The sequence below is a fragment of the Camellia sinensis genome, chromosome 3 (assembly GCF_055761805.1).
Source record: "Camellia sinensis isolate YWXY chromosome 3, ASM5576180v1, whole genome shotgun sequence".
In the NCBI taxonomy this organism is placed as follows: Eukaryota; Viridiplantae; Streptophyta; class Magnoliopsida; order Ericales; family Theaceae; genus Camellia; species Camellia sinensis.
In genome coordinates this window covers 181,184,792-181,208,490 of record NC_138963.1, presented here as the reverse complement: position 1 = coordinate 181,208,490, position 23,699 = coordinate 181,184,792, and the positions used below count along the sequence as shown (strand labels likewise).

General features: G+C 40.4%; 2 protein-coding genes across 2 annotated transcripts; both read left to right on the top strand.

The window, feature by feature from the left end:
* Positions 1-15,229: 15,229 nt before the first annotated feature.
* On the top strand, positions 15,230-15,712 carry LOC114323929 (uncharacterized). Its single transcript, XM_028271623.2, has one exon. It carries the CDS (start codon positions 15,230-15,232, stop codon positions 15,710-15,712), a length of 483 nt encoding a protein of 160 aa, XP_028127424.2.
* Positions 15,713-15,726: 14 nt separating this feature from the next.
* LOC114323928 (uncharacterized) lies at positions 15,727-17,194 on the top strand. The gene is made up of 2 exons (XM_028271622.2): positions 15,727-16,172; positions 17,065-17,194. Exons 1-2 carry the CDS (start codon positions 15,727-15,729, stop codon positions 17,192-17,194), a joined length of 576 nt encoding a protein of 191 aa, XP_028127423.2.
* Positions 17,195-23,699: the final 6,505 nt, after the last annotated feature.

Below are 23,699 nucleotides of genomic sequence, written 5' to 3'. Positions count from 1 at the left end.
TGCAGGTGTGTCTTCTACGCTCGAGCAGGTTTACTGCGCTCGAGCGGTTCGCGCTCTAGCTGGATTGTTGGAGCTCGAGCGGGTAGTTCTTTTTTTGAAAAGTTTTGGGAGATGAAAATTTACGATCGAGCGGACTGGTTTTCGCGCTCGAGCAGATGTACTTTATTCTTGTGTCTTGGCGCTCGAGTGGACCTAGTTTTCTGTTCTTGACGCTCGAGCGTTGTGTTTTCCACTCGAGCGGGAATGTCGTATAATAGAGGGCAGTTGGGCATTTTTGAATCATTTTCTACACTCCCACTCTCTCTCTTACTTTTCCAAAATGCCATTTGAGAGCCTCTCTCTCTAGAACCTTGCCCTCTCTCTAGGTATTGATCTAGTAAGAGTTGTTTTCTCACCTTTGGCCTTTACAAAAAAATTGTTGATCGTCGAGGGCTATCTTTTGATCCAAGAATCTCGGGATTTGGAACATTTCCATTCTCTTCATCTTCTTCGTTGGGTGTCAACTTTTGAGGTAGGGATTCCTACTCACTACTATGGGTTTTAACCTAGATTTTTGGGCATTTTGTTAAATGGTTGATTTTGGGACTTAGGGTTTCAAAAAGTATAAATGGGGGTTTTGTCATTTTGATTCTTAAATATGTATTTTGGGTTTCAAAATGGTGTTATTTTTGTTGGTTGTTGATATTTGAACCTTTGGGTTAATATTGAGAAATGGGGAAGAAAGCCCTAATTTGTATGTAAATTAATTAGTATAATTAATTTGGGAAAGTTATGGATTTATGGAATTGAGTTGGAAATAATGAAATTGGCTCATTATATAGTAGAATAGTGGAGTTGGATTTATTAATCGCTCACTTTTGAAAACATTGATATTTTATCTGTTGGAGCTTATATTGTCTGTTTAGAAATAATTGCTTGGGCTACCGGTTGAGGATAGTTTTGATTGTTGTAGACAATGCATGATGATTAGGCAAACTAAAACTAATCAATTGGATATATCATAGAGTATGACGGTTGATAGAATACATTAACGTTATGTATTGATTGATTGTGTATATGACCTTTGTGTATATACGTTGTGTGTGTGAGAGGAGATAGGAGATGTACTCCACAGTTTAGGGGAAGATAGGGGATGGACCTCTAAATCAGATGTTATTTGGGAGGAGATAGGGGATGGACTCCACTGATACAGCTCATATGCTTGTCAGTTAACGTGTTAATATAGCTTATATTCTTATCTATGGAAGTGTTGATACAGCTCATATGCTTATCTTTGGAAATGTTGATATAGCTAATATGCATATCTGTTGAAATGTGGATACAGCTTGTATACTTATCTATTGAGATGTTGATACAACTAGTATGTTTATCTATTGTAAAATGGGAAACCTTTAATATGAGTCACTGTCTTATATAACTGGTTGGCCAGGTTCTGAGCCGTTGATGTAAATTGTGAAATTGATAAGAAATGGAAACTGAAATGAAACATGAACATAGTGGTCATGAAATAGAAATGGATTATGAATTGATTTATGGAAATTGAACATTTATCAATTGCTAATGTCTTAGTTATTGCTCATACTGTATTTAGCATATTTCTACTGGGCGTTGGCTCACCCTATATGGGACATTATTTTCAGGTACAGGTAGTATGCCACCTCCAAGGACATAGCTTGGATGATGATGAGAGTTGAAGACTCTTTTTGTTTATTTTGTTTGTGTTACATGTATATCAAGCCAAGGGCTTATTTTGTATAGAGTTAGTACTCTTCTTTTGTGTAACCGGGTGTTGACTTGGAAAACTGTAAGCCCATAGGGCATTTGCTTTTGTTGTTAACATGTAATACTGTTGTAAGAACTACTCTGATGAATAGAAATGGTTGGTTTCTTTTATATCAATGCATGTCTAAAGTGATGGATTTTATGTATTATTTTGAGGGCGTTACAACTTGGTATCAGAGCGTACCGGGTTCGAATACTTTGGGTACGTGGGAAGTGATTAGGATCACAATGGGTTTGTCTCGCTTGATAGAGACTTAGATGTAGTGTTATGTGCTTATATGATAACATGTTTATGTGACTCTGTGGGTATGGAATGTAGTTTCTAGGATGTTGATTGGATCCTTGGGTTTCTGGAGTCTTGTTGGAAAAGCACTTGATCAATGCTGTTTCTAACTGGAACTCTATTAACACCTCGAGACTATCATTATCCGGGAATGAAATTCGTAATTGCTTATGTGATTATGTTCTTACATGGAGTGAATTACAGTTGTCCATGCATTAGGACGTGAGTGTTATAGCTTCAGCACATTTGTAAATGTGCTAATGGTCTTGGTTACCTTTATTAGGATGTCAGGACAAGGATGTGGTAGGCGTGGCAGGAGTGGTAGGCAAGAGATGCCTTTACCAGATGACATTCCGGCACAGCAGGAGGGAGTTGGTCAGGCCAATGTGGCCGAGCTAGTGGGTCAGCAGGCTATGAGTGCCTTGGCCCGAGAAATAGCAGGAGCTTTGGGTATTCTCAGAGCTGGGAATCAGGAACAGGCCCATGCAGCTGAGGCAGGGCCTTCCTTCTTGAAGAGGGAATTCTTCCGGTCCAATCCGGACGAGTTTGTTAGGGATCCGAAGGAGCCACTTAAGGCTGACGAGTGGTTGGAACAGATGGAGAAGACGTTCGAGATGCTTGGCATCGAGGATGGGGCTCTAAAAGTGACCTTGGCATCCTTCCAACTGAAGGGAGATGCGGGTCAATGGTGGAAGTACGAGAAGGGCAGCGTTGGGGGTGCATGGGAGGCTTTTGTGAATACCTTCAAGGAGAAGTTTTTATCTTCAGCTGCTAGGGAGAAGCTGAGGGAGCAGTTTTGCCAGCTTAAACAGTAGGGCTTGTCAGTGGCCGAGTTTGAGGCTACTTTTACTAGTCTGTCCAGGTTTGCACCTGAACTTGTGGCGTCCGAGGAACGCCGTTGCTTTGAGTTTGAGCGGAAGTTGAGGCGTGGACTCAAGCTGAGAGTTGGAGGGTCCTTTATCCGAGAGTACAGACGTTTGGTTGATGCTGCAACTCATATGGAGATTATGATGCATGAGGAGGATGAAGGGCAGAGAGGCTTCAAGAGGAGCCAAGATGGTCAGGGTGACGGCAGGAGACAGAGGGGTTCTAACCCTCAGCAGTCTCTGGGTGGTTTGGCTAGATCGACCTTTCCAGTGCCGGGTGCGGGCTTTGGGAGAGGTAGTCAGGGAGGCTTGACTTGTTTTACGTGTGGCCAGCTGGGTCACAAGTCTTCGGTTTGCCCGCAGAAGGAAGGGGGTCAGCGAGCTGCTTCTTCTTCAGCTAGACCTCAGGGCCAGAGTCAGGGCAGGGGCCAGCCTTTGTCTTGCTATTAGTGTGGTCAGCCTGGGCACCTGAAGAGGTATTGCCCACAGTTGAGTGCCACTTCAGGAGCGTCAGGTTCTAGGTAGACGCAGAGTTATTAGCCAACTCAGTCTGTGCAGGCCTCGAGGGCCAATTTGGGAGCTTTGTCATCCCAGTCAGTGCCGCAGTCTTTTGCTTCTAGAGGTGAGCAGGTAGATTAGGGGCCTACAGGGCGCGTGTATGCTGTTATCGCGCAGGACCTAGTACTGGCTCCATCAGTAGTGAGAGGTACCTTTCTGTTTTGTAACTCGGTTGCTAGTGTATTGATTGATACGGGTGCATCTCATTCTTTTGTATCTGCTGCATTCGCATCTGCGTTGGAGTTGGAGTTGGAGTTGGCACTGTTAGCATCTCCTATTTGTGTTGTATCACCTGTTGGGGGTGAATTGATTTTGAAACACAGATGTAGAGGTTGTGATATAGAGGTCGTCGACTATAGGCTTCCTTTTCCTTTTGTTGTCATGTCCATGAAGGGTTTTGATGTTATTTTGGGTATGGACTGGCTATCATCATACCGGGCTGTTATTGATTGCTACCGCCAGAGGGTCACAGTATGTACCTTGAGCGGGGAGTGTTTCCATTTCTTGGCGGGATTGGGTTGGTAGTGTTTTGCCACCGATGTATGATCCGCGAGGGCGGAATAAGCTTAGTGGTCTACTTGTTAGCTTTATGAGTGGTGAGTATGATGAGACCCAGATTGTATTACCGAGGGTGGCTTGTGAGTATTTGGATGTTTTTCCCGAGGATCTCGTCAGTTTGCCACCTCACCGAGAGATAGAGTTCTCTATTGATTTAGTGCCCGGCACAGCGCCGATTTTTATGGCACCTTATCGTTTTGCCCCAGCCGAGTTGAGTGAGTTGAAGATTCAGCTCCAAGAATTGCTAGATAAGGGCTTTGTTCGCCCTAGTGTTTCGCCATGGGGAGCATCGGCCCTCTTTGTTAAAAAGAAAGATGGTGCCTTGAGATTGTGTATCGACTACCGAAAGTTGAATCAGGCTACGGTTAAGAATAAGTACCCTATGCCCCGTAGAGATGATTTGTTTGACCGGTTGAAGGGTTCCCGTTGTTTCTCTAAGATAGACTTGAGATCGGGTTACCACCAGTTGAGGGTCAGGGAGGAGGATGTTCCTAAGACGGCATTCCGTACGTGGTATGGCCATTATGAGTTTCTGGTAATGCCATTCGGGCTTACCAATGCACCAACAGTCTTTATGGACTTGATGAACTGGATCTTCCGAGAATTCTTAGATCGATTTGTGGTCGTTGTCGTGGACGACATTCTTATCTATTCGCCTTCTGAGGAGGAGCACGAGGAACACTTGAGAGTGGTGCTTGAATTTCTTAGAGCCCATAGGCTGTATGCCAAGTTTGGGAAGTGTGAGTTCTAGTTAGGAGAGGTCAAATTATTAGGCCATGTGGTATCCGGGGAAGGCGTGTCTGTTGATACATCCAAGGTAGAGGCAGTGCAAGATTGAACACAGCCTAAGAGTGTGTTTGAGATCCACAGTTTTCTGGGATTAGCTGGGTATTACCGTCGGTTTGTGAAAGATTTCTCCAGGAGTTGAAAGTTAGATTGACCACTGCTCCGGTTTATTGTGATGGCTCATGAGAGGGTTTGGGTGGTGTGTTGATGCAACAGGGGAAAGTGGTAGCTTATGGCTCACGTCAGTTGAAAATACACGAGAAGAATTACCCTACACACGACCTAGAGTTAGCAGCAGTGATCTTCGCCTTGAAGATTTGGAGGCACTACCTTTATGGTGAGAGGTTTGAGGTGTTCTCGGACCACAAGAGTTTGAGGTATCTGTTTACACAGAGAGACTTGAATTTGAGGCAGAGGAGATGGATGGAGTTCATTGAGGACTATGACTTTGAGTTGCACTATCACCCGGGAAAGGCCAATGTTGTGGCCGATGCCCTTAGTAGGAAACCCATTAGTGATGTAGCTTGCATAGCCATCCGGGAATGGGAGATGTTGGGTGCACTTGGTGAGTTTGATTTGCTTTTGGGCGAATCTGTTGAGGCTGCGGCCTTGTTTTCTATTGTTGCGCAGCCTACACTTGTGACCCGAGTGTTAGAGGCACAGAGAGGTGACCTTGAGGTAGAAGCCCTCCGAGAGAAGATCTCTAGTGGGAAGGTTGAGAAGGGTTTGATGGTGTATCCCGATCAGAGTGTGAGATACCGAGATCGTTTGTTTGTGCCGGAGTCTTGCCGAGAGGAAGTACTCCGAGAGTTCCATCATTCACGCCTTGCGGTGCATCCGGGAGGCATTAAGATGTATCGGGATTTGGGTCGCCAGTTTTGGTGGCGGGGTATGAAGAGAGATGTGGCAGTCTTCGTGTCTAAGTTCCTTACTTGTCAGCAAGTGAAGGCCGAACATCAGAGGCCAGCAGGTTTGTTGCAACCCTTGCCTATTGCTGAGTGGAAATGAGAGCATGTCACTATGGACTTCGTTGTAGGTCTTCCGAGGACTCAGCGGGGTAGTGATGCCATTTGGGTGGTTGTAGACTGGTTGACTAAGTCGGCGCACTTCATTCCTATGCGCGTGAGAGATTCGGTAGATCATCTCGCCGACTTGTATATTCGGGACATAGTGAGATTGCACGGGGTCCCAGTGACGATCGTCTCAGATAGAGATCCTCGTTTTGCTGCTAGGTTATGGCAGAGTTTGCAGAGTGCCTTGGGCACTAAGTTGACCTTTAGTACGGCTTATCATCCTCAGACTGACGGGCAGTCCAAGCGTACTATTCAGATCCTTGAGGATATGCTTCGAGATTGTTTCCTTGACTTTAGTGGGACGTGGGAGAGGCACTTGCCCTTGGTGGAGTTTGCCTACAACAACAGTTTTCAGTCTAGCATCGGTATGGTACCATTTGAGGCCTTGTATGGCCGACCGTGTAGGTTTCCAGTGTGTTGGGCCGAGGTGGGTGATGCACCTTTGTTGGGTCCGGAGTTGGTTAGGGAGACGACGGAGAAAGTTGAGCTTATCCGTAGGAGGCTTATTACAGCCCAGAGTCGCCAAAAGAGTTATGCTGACCGTAGGAGGAGGCCTTTGGCGTTTGAGGTAGGTGATCATGTTTTCTTGAAAATATCACCTAGGCGAGGTTTGATGAGGTTTGGGAAGAGTGGGAAGTTATCCCCTCGGTTTATCGTTCCCTTTGAGATCCTTGAGAGGATTGGGGAGGTTGTTTATTGTTTAGCTTTACCACCGCAGTTGTCCGGAGTGCATGACGTGTTTCATGTGAGTATGCTTCGAAAGTATGAGCCGGATCCGTCCCGTGTGTTAGATTGGACCGACTTAGAGGTAGATGAGGATGCCTCGTATGAAGAGAGACTGGTTCAGGTCTTGGATAGGCGGGATTAAGTCCTGCGTGGCAAGACCATTCCTTTGGTAAAGGTTTTGTGGAAACATCATGGAGTGGAGGAAGCCACTTGGGAACGTGAGTTGGAAGTCCGTGAGAAATATCCGGACTTGTTTGTTGATGTGTAACCATGCATTGGTAATTTTGTAATATCGTTGAACTTTAAGGGCATTATATATGTCTTAAGTTGTAAAACATTGTGAATGTTTTGGTTAATGGAAATTTGTTATAACATTGCATATGTTCAATGTGTTGTAGAAATGGAGATATATCATGAATGTTGAATATGATATAAAATTGCGAAACATGTATGTTGAAATTTTTGAATTTCGGAAAAACATGTTGTTGATACATATTGAGATATGTGGTGAATTGCCTCTTTAATAGAGATGGAAAGACCGATAATGGGTCGAGTTGTTAAATTTCGCATTGTAATAATGTTGGGAATTGAGAAAATCTTGTTTTTGAAAAACCTGTATTTAATTTCGGGGACGAAATTCTTTAAGGGGGGAAGGTTATAGCGTTCCCGGTTCTCCCTTTCTATATCCGTTGTATTCCGGACCTTGGTTCCGTGGAGTTGGTAGTTGTATCTACCTTGTTGTCGTTCTTTGATTCCATTTGTTTGAGATATAGGTTGTGTTGGGCTTGGTTGTTACAGGTTGGTAGAGCTTTGGCTCCCATTGTTGTTTCCCAGTTTTTGTATGGTCCGCTCGAGCGGGTCATTCTGTGCTCGAGCGTGGTTTACACCCTTCCAGTATTTCGTGTCCCTGCAAAAACTTCTGCAAGTGTGTCTTCTACGCTCGAGCGGGTTGCGCTCGAGCGGGATTGTTGGAGCTCGAGCGGGTAGTTCTTTTTCTAAAAAGTTATGGGAGATGAAAATCTACGCTCAAGCGGACTGGTTTTCGCGCTCGAGTGGATGTACTTTATTCTTGTGTCTTGGCGCTCAAGCGGGCCTTCTTGCGCTCGGGCGGACATAGTTTTTGTTCTTGACGCTCGAGCGTTGTGTTTTCCGCTCGAGCGGGAATGTCGTATAATAGAGGGCAGCTGGGTATTTTTGAATCATTTTCTACACTCCCACTCTCTCTCTTACTTTTCCAAAACACCATTTGAGAGCCTCTCTCTCTAGAACCTTGCCCTCTCTCTAGGTATTGATCTAGTAAGAGTTGTTTCCTCACCTTTGGCCTTTACAAAAAAATTGTTGATCGTCGAGGGCTATCTTTTGATCCAAGAATCTCGGGATTTAGAACATTTTCATTTTCTTCATCTTCTTCGTTGGGTGTCAACTTTTGAGGTAGGGATTCCTACTCACTACTATAGGTTTTAACCTAGATTTTTGGGCATTTTGTTAAATGGTTGATTTTGGGACTTAGGGTTTCAAAAAGTATAAATGGGGGTTTTGTCATTTTGATTCTTAAATATGTATTTTGGGTTTCAAAATGGTGTTATTGTTGATGGTTGTTGATAATTGAACCTTTGGGTTAATATTGAGAAATGGGGAAGAAAGCCCTAATTTGTATGTAAATTAATTAGCATAATTAATTTGGAAAAGTGATGGATTTATGGAATTGAGTTGGGAATAATGAAATTGGCTCATTATATAGTAGAATAGTGGAGTTGGATTTATTAATCGCTCACTTTTGAAAACATTGATATTTTATCTGTTGGAGCTTTTATTATCTGTTTAGAAATAATTGCTTAGGCTACCGGTGAAGGATAGTTTTGATTGTTGTAGACAATGCATGATGATTAGGCAAACTAAAACTAATCGATTGGATATATCATAGAGTATGACGGTTGATAGAATACATTAACGTTATGTATTGATTGATTGTGTATATGACCTATGTGTATATACGTTGTGTGTGTGGGAGGAGATAGGGGATGTACTCCACGGTTTAGGGGAAGATAGGGGATGGATCTCTAAACCGGATGTTGTTTGGGAGGAGATAGGGGATGGACTCTACTGATATAGCTCATATGCTTGTCAGTTAACGTGTTAGCTTATATGCTTATCTATGGAAGTGTTGATACAACTCATATGCTTATCTTTGAAGGTGTTGATATAGCTAATATGCATATCTGTTGAAATGTGGATATAACTTGTATACTTATCTATTGAGATGTTGATACAACAAGAATGTTTATCTATTGTAAAATGGGAAACGTTTAATATGAGTCACTGTCTCATATAAGTGGTTGGCTAGGTTCTAAGCCGTTGATGTAAATTGTGAAATTGATAAGAAATGGAAACTGAAATGAAACATGAACATAGTGGTCATGAAATGGAAATGGGTTATGAATTGATTTATGGAAATTGAACATTTATCAATTGCTAATGTCTTAGTTATTGCTCATACTGTGTTTAGCATATTTCTACTGGGTGTTGGCTCACCCTATATGGGACATTATTTTCAGGTACAGGTAGTATGCCACCTCCAAGGACATAGCTTGGATGATGATGAGAGTTGAAGACTCTTTTTGTTTATTTTGTTTGTATTACATGTATATCAAGCCAAGGGCTTATTTTGTATAGAGTTAGTACTCTTCTTTTGTGTAACCAGGTGTTGACTTGGAAAGCTGTAAGCCCATAGGGCATTTGCTTTTGTTGTTAACATGTAATACTGTTGTAAGAACTACTCTGATGAATAGAAATGGTTGGTTTCTTTTATATCAATGCATGTCTAAAGTGATGGGTTTTATGTATTATTTTGAGGGCGTTACATTTTCAGTATAATATTAGGTCTGTTCAACATTCATGTAGCTAGGTTCTTTCCAAAACCTTCCCCAAAGCTAAAGATCGAAAATAAGGGGATTAGTTTTTCTTCACTAATCAAGAGACAAAGATCTTAACCTTAGCATGTGGAATGGACTCAAGTTGACCATCATTTTACCTTAAAAAAAATTACATATATGGGAATAATTACAAAGACTTCCGAGTTCAAAGTCTATATAGCATCAATGATATGGGAGCCAGTAGAAAAATTGCGTATAAATTAGAGCCTTGAACACCCGTTAGTTATCTATCAAAGGAAAAAAGGAAAAAAGAAAGGCAATGGGACCTTTAGAGAACCTACTCTGCCTTTTTTCCTTAGTCCTGTTTGTTGCACTCTTTTCTTCAACCATTAATGTTGCTTCTGCTTCTGCTGACGAAGCTAATGCTCTTCTCACATGCAAAGCCAACCTGCAAAGTGCAAATGATTCCCTGCTAACTTCATGGATCCTTCCACCCCATGATAGTGGCTCAACAAATGCCAGTCCCTGCAATTGGTTTGGAGTTTCTTGCAACCTTGATGGAAGCGTCATTAGATTAAACCTCACAAATTCAAGTGTAAATGGTACGCTCGGCAACTTTTCATTTTCATTGTTTCTCAATCTTGCATATATCGAGCTTAGCATCAATAAATTCTTTGGTGTCATCCCACCTCTAATTGGTTCCCTCTCCAAACTCATCTATCTTGATTTGTCCACCAACCAGTTCTCAGGAAACAACCCACCAGAAATCGGCCTGCTAACAAATCTTGAAACTCTCCACTTGTTCAATAATTAGTTGAATGGCTCAATTCCTCAAAAGATAGGCCAGTTAAAGTCTTTAATTGAGTTTGTTTTGTACACCAAGAGTCTTTCCAGTCCCATGCCTACTTTAACCGATTTGAGAAACTTGACTCGTCTATATCTCTATGGAAATGATATTTCTGGTTCCATTCCTCCCGAAATGGAAAACCTAGTCAACCTTGTTGAGCTCTACATGTATGGCAACAATCTCATAGGTTCTATTCCTTCCACATTGGGAAACTTGAATAACCTAACTGTGTTGCACTTGTTCAACAATTCCCTATCCTGTTCCATTCCCCAAGAGATAGGACAGTTGAAATCACTACATAGCCCAACCTTTCAAACCAACAATCTTACTGGCTCAATCCCAACATCTTTAGGTGATTTTAGCTCCCTAGCGCAACTATACCTCTGGAATAATCAACTCTCTGGTCCAATTCCTAAAGAATTAGGGAACTTTAAGTCCTCGTTTATCTAGAATTGAGTTCGAATCAACTTAGTGGTCCCATTCTAGCTTCTTTAGGTGATTTGACCAATTTAGAAATTCTAAACCTCCACTCCAACCGACTATCCAGCCACATTCCATAGGAATTTGGCAATTTGAAAAAATTGGTTGAGCTGGTATTAGATGAAAATCAATTTTCTGGCAATCTCTCAGAGCTTTGCCAAGGTGGTAAACTTAATTACTTCACGGTGCACCACAATCAGCTCACAGGTACAATCCCTAAATTTATGAGAAACTGCTCAAGCTTAGCCACAGATCGCTTTGAGGGAAACCAACTCATTGGAAATATATTTGAAGATTTTGGCACTTATCCAAACCTGGTCTACCTAGATCTAAGTAACAATAATTTTTATGGAAAATTTTCAGAAAATTGGGGAATATTCCCAAATTTAACACTCAGTAGAAATAACATCACTCGTAGCATTCCACCAGGGTTTGGAAAGTGAACACAGCTAGAACGACTAGATTTATCTTCAAATCGTTTAGTTGGGGAGATCCCAAAGGAATTTGGAAAGTTAACTTCTTTGGAGTGGGTAATTTTGGCTAATAATTAGCTTTTAGGTTGGATACCTCAAGAACTCAGATCACTAAACTAAGTTGTCGAAACTTGATCTATCCACAAACAAATTTAGTGGGCCAATACCAGGTATTTTGTAGACATTTCGATAGTTCAACTAGAAAATTCCATTATAGATTGGTAAGTTATTTCAATTGACCGAGATGGATCTGAGTAGTAACATTCTCATAGGGGAAATACCATTGGAAATCACAAATTTGCGTAGCTTGGAGAAGTTGAACCTCTCCTACAATAAACTCTCTAGTCTCATTCCAGTGACTTTTGAAGATATGCGTGGCTTGGCGTATGTTGATAACATACAATGAGTTGCAAGGTCCTATTCCCATGAGCAACGCTTTCATGAATGCATTAATAGAAGCACTACAAGGGAACAAAGATCTGTATCAAAATGTCACGGCTTGCAGCCTTGCAAAATTCCTTCTGCATTGCACACATACACTCTAGAAAAAAGGACACTTGTTCTTATAATTGTGTTCCCGCTTGGTGAAGCGCTCTTACTTCTAGGTGCATTCATCGGACTTCTCATCGTCTTCGATCCAAGAAAGAGAAAGTCATAAGTTGAAGAGGGTGACACGCAACCTCTGAGTGAAGATTTGTTATCGATATCAATATTCGATGAAAGAACAATGTACAGTAGTTGTGAAGAAACTTCACCTGTTATCTGAGAGGGCTGATCGGAAAGATTTCTTAAATGAGGTAAGGACATTGACAAAAATTAAGCATTGAAACATAGTGAAACTTTTTTGGTTATGTTCGCATGCTAGACACTCTTTTTTAGTTTATGAGTACCTCGAAAGAGGTAGTTTGGCTGTAATTTTCAACAAAGATGAAGAGGCTAAAGAATTGGATTAGCCTAAGAGGGTGAATATTATTAAGGGTGTGGCAAGCGCTTTGTCATACATGCACCATGATTGCACACTGGCCATTGTTCACCGAGACATTTCCAGTAACAATGTCTTGATTGATGAGGAGTATGAGGCATGTGTTTCAGACTTTGGCACTGCCAAGCTTTTGAAGCTAGATTCCTTCAACTGGAGTGCATATGTAGGCACATATGGATATGTTGCACCAGGTAAACATAGTTTTAAGTTGTCCTAAATTGATACAGAATCTAAAGTGTAACAAAACAAGTGCATGATCATGTCTCCTTTTTTTTTTTTTTTTTTTTTTTTGCAGAGCTTGCTTACACAATGAAGGTAACTGAAAAGTGTGACATTTATAGCATTGGTGTGTTGGCACTAGAAGTGATCAAAGGAAAGCATCTGGGAGACTTCATCACCTCCCTGTTGACCGCAGCTGTTGAGAACATAAAGCTAAAGGATGTGTTGGACCAATGCCTTTCACCTCCCTCCCTTGAAGTTGAAGAGGTAGTGATGTGCAGTGTAAAATTGGCAATTGCATTGCTGCATATCAATCCACAATCTAGGCCAACCATGCACATTGTTTATCAATTGTTATCCACCCGAAAAATTCTGTAGAGCCTCACCTATGTGCACAGAATTGCTGCCCATGAAAACGTACAGAATTGATCACTTTCTGTTCTGCATATTTTTTCGTGCACTAATTTTTTGCACTTGGCAAAACTCAAGCCTCATAGACTTGTGCACTGATAGTGCAAAGCTATTTTGTTTAGTTAGGATATGTTAGATATTAGATAAAAATCCAATCCTCTCTATTACCTACTAAAATATACTTTTTATATAGAGGTTTTTATTGTAAAAATAAATATTGAGTGAAAATTAATAAAAAGAGGGATGTAGCCTTGGGGCTTTTGTGTGCCGTGGGTGTATGGTAGTAGCCCAACCACACACACATGATGTGGCTTCTCTCTTTATTCTCATCTTATTTATTTTATTTTATTTTATTTTGTTTTCTTTTATTTTTCTTGAATTTAAACCTTGTAGAACCAAAAATTGGTGGATTCTTTCATATTGATTTGAAAAAGCCATGTTGCTGGGATGTTATTTTCCATTGAATAAATTACGTATAAATTACCAAAATGGTTCAAATTTGATGTTGGTGGTGGTGAGTTTGTGGCGGTGATTCTGGTTTGGCGATTTGAGATTTGGTAAATAGGGAGGGAGGTGGTTGTTGGTAGGTAAAGAGGTTGTGGTTTATGAGGGAAGCTGTAAAAGAGAGGGGAAAGGGAAAGAAATTAACATGTTACAAATAACATCATAAGTTTCATCTAATGACATATTGCAAATTTGTTAAACTAGACAAAAACTTAAATATCTAGTACATGGTGTGGTTTATGAGTGATAACTAATATATTTGTGCTAAGCCTTCAGTATTGTCACTATAAATCTAAATCTCAGTTTTTTATTTGTTTTTGTTTTGTTTCGGATGGTGAATCTAAATCTTAGTTTTAGTAAATGAATTTTAACAAATTGTATTTAATATAAAGATTGAAGATTGTAATGAGCGTAATAGTAGAAACAGCTATAGCAATACACACAAGTATTCTTATATCATCTTCTAAAAGGAAATTTGATATCCTTCTTTTCCATTCATGAGGGATCTCAAAAATCAATTGTAAAATTAATCTCAAAGCTTTTGACAGTAAATCCTAAAATTGGGAAAACCAAATGATTAATTTCAGACATGTAGAGATTTATCACAAGAATAATGTTGTTGTTACCTGGCAATGAGGTTGAGATTCTGAAAGTCGAGCAGCTCATTGGAGTTTCCTTAAGATTAGGTGAACGAATCAATGAATATCGATGATGGATGCAGACTGTTCTCTCTCTTCTAGGGCTAAAAGCATCCCCAACAACAGTACCCTATTATCAATTTTTAGCTATTTTAAGGGGTGAAAATTCAAAAAAATCATTCCCCACAGATTCCGGTCTTTTTGAAAGTGATTTAAAACTCACTTCTAAATTTTTAATTTATTTTGAATCATATTATTTTTTTTATATTTTTTATATATATTTTTAAAATATGTTAAAAAATTAAAAAATTATTTTTAACCATCTTTTCAAAACATCCTTAGAGCATCTCCAATGGTTGTTGTTATTTTGCTATTGCTATTGCTATAATTTGGCAATGAATAGTGTTATTTTGCCAAATTATAGCAATGATGCTTCAATGGTCATTTGCTATTTTTGGCAAATCTCAACCAACTTTCCCTCCAAGTTTGTAGGTGTTGTTTGGATATAGGTTTTTTGTGATTTTATTTTTATTTATGTTTTGTCTTTTTGACATTTTTTTACCTGTTTGTTAAAAAAAATTATATATTTATATTATTCCCAACTAGACAAATATAAAAAATTTTAAAAAATGGAAAATTGGAAAAAAAAAAATAATTTTGATTAATTCACCCCACCAAAAAACATATCACTACATATTTAATAAATTTTTTTAACTACACATAAAAAATATTTTTTCACCAATTACCCACCAACAACCATCTATTATTAACTCAGCATTCATTCACTCACATCCATCCACCCAACAACCATCCATTATTCATCCACCCAACAACCACCTATTATTCATCCACCCACCCAACAACCACCCATTATTCATCCATCCACCCAACAACCATCCATCATTTACCCACCCACAATTTTCTCTATAAATATAACATAAGGTTTTTTACAATTTTCATATTCACCTACCTATCATTTTCATATCTTCAAAACTCTCTGTACCCACCAAGAAGATTTTCTACAATTTTCATATTCACCTACTTACCCATCCACCTATAATGAACAATTTGAGTAAAGCCATATTAAATGGAGATTTTGATAAATCTTTATCATCTGATGATGATATCATAATGATGTAACTATTCACAGCTCAACAACAAAGATTACAGATGTTAAGCATAAACCAACAAACCAGACGTGTTGGTTCCACAAGTGGTCGTCAATACATTAATCGTGAGAGGGTCAAAGGCGACGAACAAATTTATAGAGATTATTTTGCAGATAATCCTGTCTATCCAGAAGAATACTTCCGAAGACGTTTTCGAATGAGGCGGTCATTGTTCGTTAGTATCTTACACGATATTCAACAAGTGAATGAGTACTTCATCCAAACCCGTGATGCCACTAGTGCTCCTGGATTATCCGGTGTACAGAAGATGACTGCAGCACTTCGGATTCTCCAATATGGTGTGCCTGCTGATGCTGTAGACGAGTACAGTAGAATCAGTGAAAGTACTGCAATTGCTGCCTTAAATTTTTTTACCAGATCAATTGTTGCTACCTATGAAGCCGTTTACTTAAGATCTCCAAATGAAGCAGATGTCGCCAGATTATTGCAAGAGGGAGAGCAACGCGGTTTCCTAGAATGTTAGGGAGTTTGGATTGTATGCACTGGTGTTGGGATAAATATCCAAGTGCCCAAGCCAGTGTTTACACTGGACACTATCACAAACCAACAGTTGTACTCGATGCAGTTGCCTCCTATGACTTGTGTATTTGGCATGCTTTCTTTGGCATGCCTGGTTCTCTAAATGATATTACTGTTCTTGACAGGTCGCCTTTATTTGCTGAATCAACTAGAGGACGTGTCCCTGCTGCCAACTACACCATCAATAATCACACATACACCATGGGGTATTATCTTGCTGATGGTATCTATCCTCGTTGGGCAACGATTGTGAAAACAATATCTCAACCTCAAGGCGCAAAGAGACAACTATTTGCGAGGATACAGGAGGCATGTCAAAAAGATGTCGAAAGGGCATTTGGAGTGCTCCAAGCACGATTTAATATTGTCAGCGTGCCAGCTAGAGGTTGGAGGGATGAGGATCTGTACTACATCATGAAGACGTGCATTATTTTGCACAACATGATCATTAAAGATGAGCGTGATATTCCATAAAATGAACGCAGTGAAGCACAACTTGAGACTGATACCAGTAATTTGGGCTGTCAAGTGTCACGCGATCCGAATGAGAAGTATGCTCAATTTATGTTGAATCGGCAAAGGATTAGATCTGTTGAAGCCCATAATGTAATTTGTAATGATCTAATTGAACACTTGTGGTCCCGAGCTGGCGAGTTAGATTAAGTTTGCATTTTATCTTTTTAATGATAGTTAATGTCAATTAATGTCTTTTTATTCTAATAAAATGTTCTTCATTTAATGTCTTTTTATTTTACAATGTCTTTTAATGTCAGTTAATGTCTTTTCATAAAATGTCTTTTTTTACATTGTGAAGTACAAAATACTCAAAAATAAAATAAAAAAAACAACATGAAATTTCATTACAAAATAAAAATTACATTGCAAAGAAAGACTAACAATTACATCAAAAAATAAATGATATTGCAAATTTCAAAAATACATTATTTCGTAATTATTCATCAGAAGGTAGGGGGAAATAAAAATTTGGGCTGCTCACATTTGAGGACCACTTGGCAAAAATCTCATTTTTTCGCATTGTGTAATACGCTTTCATCTGAGGGTCCAAATGAGAAATGTCCGTAGTCATTATTTGGTGTTCTTCCTTTTTCATCTCAAACTCATGCTTTTTCATCTCAAGTTCTTTCATCTCCTGCAGTGCTTGAATCCTTTTTTCTTCTCTTTCCTCTTTTTTCTTTTCTTTCTCAGCAAGGTGTTGGTTAAATGTGTCTAATTGTATGCTCATTTTTTGGACTTCAGTTTCAATGACTTGATTTCTCCGGAATAATTCTTTTGCAGATTTCCTACCCATCGGCCTTTTACCCTTTCCAGAGACACTGCCTTCACCAACAGTTGGATTGTTACTAACACTTGGACTATTGTCGTCTTCAAGAGAAATGCAGTTTTCCATACGAGAATCAGGGGCTGAATTAGGGGTAAACACTGTATGCATCCTTGACTTTACCGTATTCGTGAGAGCTACATCTTGCCACCTGATATTGTCTTGCAATATTGGCCAACAATGCTCAAAAGTGAAATGTTTGTTTTCATCTTGATGGTATAACAGTTTTGCTTGAAGCATATGTTTAAAAAAAAATTGAAACATTATTTAATTACGTAATTTTTATACAATACCAGAATAAGAAACTAAACATAATAATTGAAAATAAAAACTTACTATATCAACTTGAGAAATCCCACTTGGGTGAAGATTTTCGACTTGAGCTAAACATCCCCGAAATTTGTTAGAACATTTCATGATTATACCCCATCGAGATTGAATAGACACTTGTGTTCTGGACAGATCATTCTGAAGCAGGCAAAATTTTTTGTAAATTCTCCCCTAAAAGTGAGCATACGATTGTGAATTGCCAACAATTGGGTCTTCCGAAATGTGACACCAAGATTTAAAAATTGCCATATCTTCTTCAATGGTGAATGATTTTCCTCTCTTTGTTTTTGATGAACCCTCTATAGTGATTGGATGAAAAAACTAAAAAGAAAATAATTTAAGAGGTTTGTTGTGAAATCAGATTCAAAGAAGAGAGGAGAAAACAAAAATTAAATGTAAATGTTTGTGTGAAATAAGAGTGGCATGGAGGGTTTCTGTTGGAACAATCTTCTGTGTAAATAAAATAAACTGAAATTAAATCAAACAAAATAAAATAAATCTTGCAGAATTTATTTCGTTGAACCGAATAGATAATTCAAGACCAAGTCAAGTGGGTGACACTCTATCCTTAAGACAGATTCGCCCCACTGCGGTGCTTACGGTTGAGTGGCGTTTATCTCCCAGGATACAATGATCTTCAAAATTTGTAGTAGCACTCCAAAACAAATTGTTCGGCGAACCAAACCTGTGTTCTTACTCTCTGATAATTTAATCTAAATCCAATATATGAAGAATAAATGCGGCAGAGCAAAATCTGGACAGAAAAGGCAAAGAGGTCATCTATATGGGGCATAGGGTACTTATTCTTGACTGTAGCCCAATTCAACTTTCGGTAATCGATACACAATCTCAAGGCACCATCTTTCTTTTTAGCAAAGAGGGCCGGTGCTCCCCACGGCGAAACACTAGGGCGAACAAAACCCTTATCTAACAACTCCTGAAGCTGAGTCTTCAACTCACTCAACTCGGCTGGGGCAAAACGATAAGGTGCCATAGAAATCGGTGCCGTGCCGGGCACTAAATCAATAGAGAACTCTGTCTCTCGATGAGGTGGCAAACTAACAAGGTCCTCGGGAAAGACATCCGAATACTCACAAACCACCCTCGGTAACACAAGCTGGGTCTCACTACACTCACCACTCTCAAGGCTAGCAAGTAGACCACTAAGCTCACTTCGCCCTCGCGAATCATACCCCGGGGGTAAAACACAACCAACCCGGTCTCCCAAGAAATGGAACCACTCCCCGTTCAAGGTACATAACGTGACCCTCTGGCGGTAGCAATCGATAACAGCCCGGTATGACGATAGCCAGTCCATACCCAAAATAACATCAAAACCCTTCATGGACATGACAACAAACGAAAAAGGAAGCCTATGGTCGGCGACCTCTATATCACAACCCCTAACACCTTGTTTCAAGATCAACTCACCCCCAAGAGGTGACACTACACAAATAGGAGATGCTAACTGTGCCAGCTCCAATTTCAAAACAGATGCAAATGCAGCAGATACAAAAGAATGAGATGCACCCGTGTCAATCAACACACTAGCAACCGAGTTGCAAAACAGAAAAGTACCTCTCACTACTGATGGAGCCGGTGCTAAATCCTGTGCGGTAACAGCATACACGCGCCCTGTAGGCCCCTGATCCACTTGCTCACCTCTCGGAGCATACGACTGCTGCACTGACTGGGATGACGAAGCTCCCGGATTGGCCCTCGAGGCCTGCACAGACTGAGCTAGCTGAAAACCCTGCGTCTTCCTAGAACCAGACGCTCCTGAAGTAGCACTCAACTGTGGGCAATACCTCTTCAGGTGCCCAGGCTGACCACACTGATAACAAGACAAAGGCTGGCCCCTGCCCTGACTCTGGCCCTGAGGTCTAGCTGAAGAAGAAGCAGCTCGCTGACCCCCTCCCTTCTGCGGGCAAACCGAAGACTTGTGACCCAGCTGGCCACACGCAAAACAAGTCAGGCCTCCCTGACTACCTCTCCCCGAACCTGCACTTGGCACCGGAAAGGCCGATCTAGTAACTCCACCCTGAGACTGCTGAGGGTTATAACCCCTCTGTCTCCTACCATCACCCTGACCCTCCTGGCCCCGCTTGGAGCCTCTATGTTTCTCTTCGTCTTCCTCCTGCATCATAAGCTCCATATGAGCTGCAGCATCCACTAGGTGTCTATACTCTCAGATGTAAGACCCACCAACTCTCAGCTTGAGGCCCCGCCTCAACTTCGGCTCAAACTCATAGCAACGGCGTTCTTCGGACGCCACCAACTCAGGTGCAAACCTGGACAAACTAGTGAATGTGGCCTCAAACTCTGCCACAGACATACCCTGCTGATTAAGCCGGCTAAACTGATCCCTTAGCTTCTCCCTAGCCACTGCAGATAAGAATCTCTCCTGGAAAGCATTCACAAACGCCTCCCATGTTCCACCAACAGGAGCCTTCTCGTACTTCCACCATTGACCCGCATCTCCTTTCAGCTGGAAGGATGCCAAGGTCACTTTCAATGCTCCGTCCTCGATGCCAAGCATCTCGAACGTCTCACTCATTTGCTCTAGCCACTCATCAGCCTTCAGCGGCTCCTTCGGATCACCAATAAACTCATCCGGGTTAGACCGGAAAAACTCCCTCTTCAAGAAAGAAGGTCCTGCCTCAGCTACCTGGTATCCAGCCCTGAGAATACCCAAAGCTCCTGCTATCTCTCGTGCCAAGGCACTCATAGCCTGTTGACCCACTGGCTCGGCCACGTTGGCCTGACCAACACCCTCCTGCACTGCCGGAATGTCATCCGGTAAAGGTACTTCCTGCCTCGCAGGCCTACCACGCCTAGCACCTCTTCCTCGTCCTGACATCCTAATAAAGGTAATACAGAGCATTAGCACATTCACAATGTGCCACAACTAAACACTCACGTCCTAATGCATGGACAACAGTAATTCACTCCACGTAAGCACATAAACACATAAGCACTTACGAATTTCATTTCCGGATAATGACAGTCCCGAGGCGTTACTAGAGTTCCGGTTAGAAGCAGCATTGATCAAGTGCTTTTCCAACAAGACTCCCAGAAACCCAAGGATCCAATCAACATCCTAGAAACTACATTCCATACCCACATAGTCAGATAATCATGTTATCAATTAAGTACATAACATATGACACTATATCTAAGTCTCTATCAAGCGAGACAAACTCATTGTGATCCTAATCACTTCCCACGTACCCAAAGTATTCGAACCCGATACGCTCTGATACCAAGTTGTAATGCCCTCAAAAAAAATAACACTAACCCATCAATATATACATGCATTGATATATAAAAGTTCCACATTCTTCTATTCATTAGAGTTTCATTACAAAAAGTATTACATGTTAACGACAAAGACAAATGCCCTAAAGGCTTACAGCTTTCCAAGTTAATACTTGGTTACAACAAAAGAGTACTAACTCATTTATACATTAAGCCCTTGGCTTGAATTTACATGTAATACATCAAAAATCAAACGACAAAAGTGCGTCCGCCTCTAGCCTCCCAAGCTATGTCTTTGGAGGTGGCATGCTAATGATATTCCCATATAGGGTGAGCCACAGCCCAGTAGAAATACACTAAACCAAATATGGACAATGACTAAAAGATTAGTAGTTGATAGATGACCCACACTGATACTTTCTCTTATCACACTTTACAGTTTCATGACATGCAAATCCATATTATAGTTCATTTTCCAATTCCTTTCAATTCTCAATTTACAACCGTGGCTCAGAACCTGGCCAAACAACTCATATGAGACAGTAACTCATATCAAATAGTTCCCATTTCATAATAGATAAGCATACTAACTATATCATACAACAACAGATAAGCATACAAGCTATATCATCACTTCCACAGATATGCATATGAGCACTATCACACTTCCAATGACAAGCATATGAGCTCTGTCAACACATTACTAGATAAGCATATGAGCTCTATCTACGGAGTCCATCCCCTATCTCCTCCCAACAACATCCGGTTTAGAGGTCCATCCCCTATCTTCCCCTAAACCATGGAGTACATCCCCTATCTCCTCCAACACAACACAATGCATATAAACAATAATTATACACATCATCACACAACACATAAATTTAACGTGTTCTTTCAATCATCATACTCAATGACTCATTCCAGTGATTAGTTTCCGTTTGCCTAATCATCATGCATTGTCTACAACAATCACGACTATCCTCCATCGATAGCCCAAAGCAGTTATTTCTATACAGAAAATAAAAGCAACAAATGGATATAAAATCGACATTTTTAACTAGGTGAGTGACATAAAATCCAACTACACCCTTTAATCCCATGTATCCCCAATCTCAACATTTCCAATTCAATTCCTCGTTTCTCACAATTAATTTTACAAATTAATTAACCAATGTAATTAGGGCATTTTCCATAATTAACATTACAACCCTTAGGTTCCATTTTCATTAATGTTTTAACATTAATTCCACTTTCCCATGCCAAACATGCATCTAGGCTTATTATAAATAAAACCCCAACTTTTGTAAAATTACACAAAAGCCCCAATCTTTCACAAAATTACCAAACCAACCCCAACATCTCAAAATACTAAAATTTAAAGACAAAATCCATAGAGAGGAGTAGGATATCCCTACCTCAAACCCGGAGCCCCAAGGAAGAAGATGACAAAAGCCAACGTGCTCCAAATCCCGAAATTTTCAGATTAAAATGTAGCCCTCGACGATCAACAACTTTTTTGTAAAGGCCAAAGATGAGCAAATCACTCCTACTAGATCAAAACCTAGAGAGAAGGTAGAGTTCTAGAGTGAGAGGCTCAACAATGGTGTTTTTGGAAAAGTAGGAGAGAGAAGAGAAAGTGAAAAAGTGATTTGAAAAGTCAAAACACGGAGCTTTAACCTAGTCGCCCCGCTCGAGCGTCCAACGCCCCGCTCGAGCGTCACTCACAGACTCCCGCTCGAGCGTCAACAATCCCGCTCGAGCGGCGAATACACACTTCCAGAACTTTTACAGAACTAGGTCTCCGCTCGAGCGTCAATCCTCCCGCTCGAGCGTCGCACACAACAACCCGCTCGAGCGTCAAAACCCCCGCTCGAGCGGACAGGTCAAAATCTGGGCAACTAGTTTTGGTTTCTAAACTCAACCAACCTGTAACAAACCAGCCCAACACATCCTATAACTCAAATACAAAGTAAGAAAGGATGTAAACAAGATAATTATCAACTACCAACATCCACGGACACATGTCCGGATCACTATACAATAAGGGTAAACCCGGGATCGCTATAATTTGAATTTAGAATTAAATTAAATTCTCATAATTACAAATTTCAAGAAACCACTTAGGAACCTCAAAATTTGTATTTAGAATTAAATTAAATTCCCACAATAATTTTTATTGAAAAAATTCAAATGAATTTTATCTAAAAAATTAATGTTAGACTCTAAAAACGACGTCAACTTCCCATTCACTCATAAATGATTTTGACGTTCTGTCTTCACCTCTTCGGACCCACCCCAAACAACGTTTGGGGCCCACTCAAATTTGGGCTAAAAAATATGCCTATATTAAACCATTTTTCCAACAATCCCCCACATGAATGGAATTTGACGGAGAGAAAATGCAACAACATGATCTAAATATAGAGAGTACAAAAATTGGAAATATTCTACAAAAGATAGGTAGGTTTTGGCTTTGAACTTTCCCTTGTGAGACACTATCGGATTTACTAGCTAACCAGTGAACATGATGTCTTGAACTGTTCAGCCGTTTGTGTAAACCAAGACAATAGAACTCACACAGTATATTCCCAGACACAGTTTAGTTCTCACTATTGTGTTCATTTTGGCCCTGAACAACCTGGTCTTTCATGAGTGCTCTAAAGACTTGTAGCCCTTCACAAATCTTATAGAACCGGTCCATTTCACACTCACATAAGTGATTCTTATGAAGAGTATCCTGCCATATTCCACTAGGTTTACCTAGATATAAGAATCATTAAAATTTTACTTAACCTCAAAACGCTGCAGACATCACTATTTCATTCTAGAAATGGGTAGGAGTTAGACTCCCCAGTGATCCTTCTGAGTCAATCACAACTCAGTTGTCCCTTTGAACCTAGATCTTGGGATCTCTAGTCAACTAGGTTGGGTTGCCGTTGTGGTAACTCTTATTTAATAGGCTTTAGTCCCATTCCCCTCGATGAATTCTCAACTAACTCTCTTG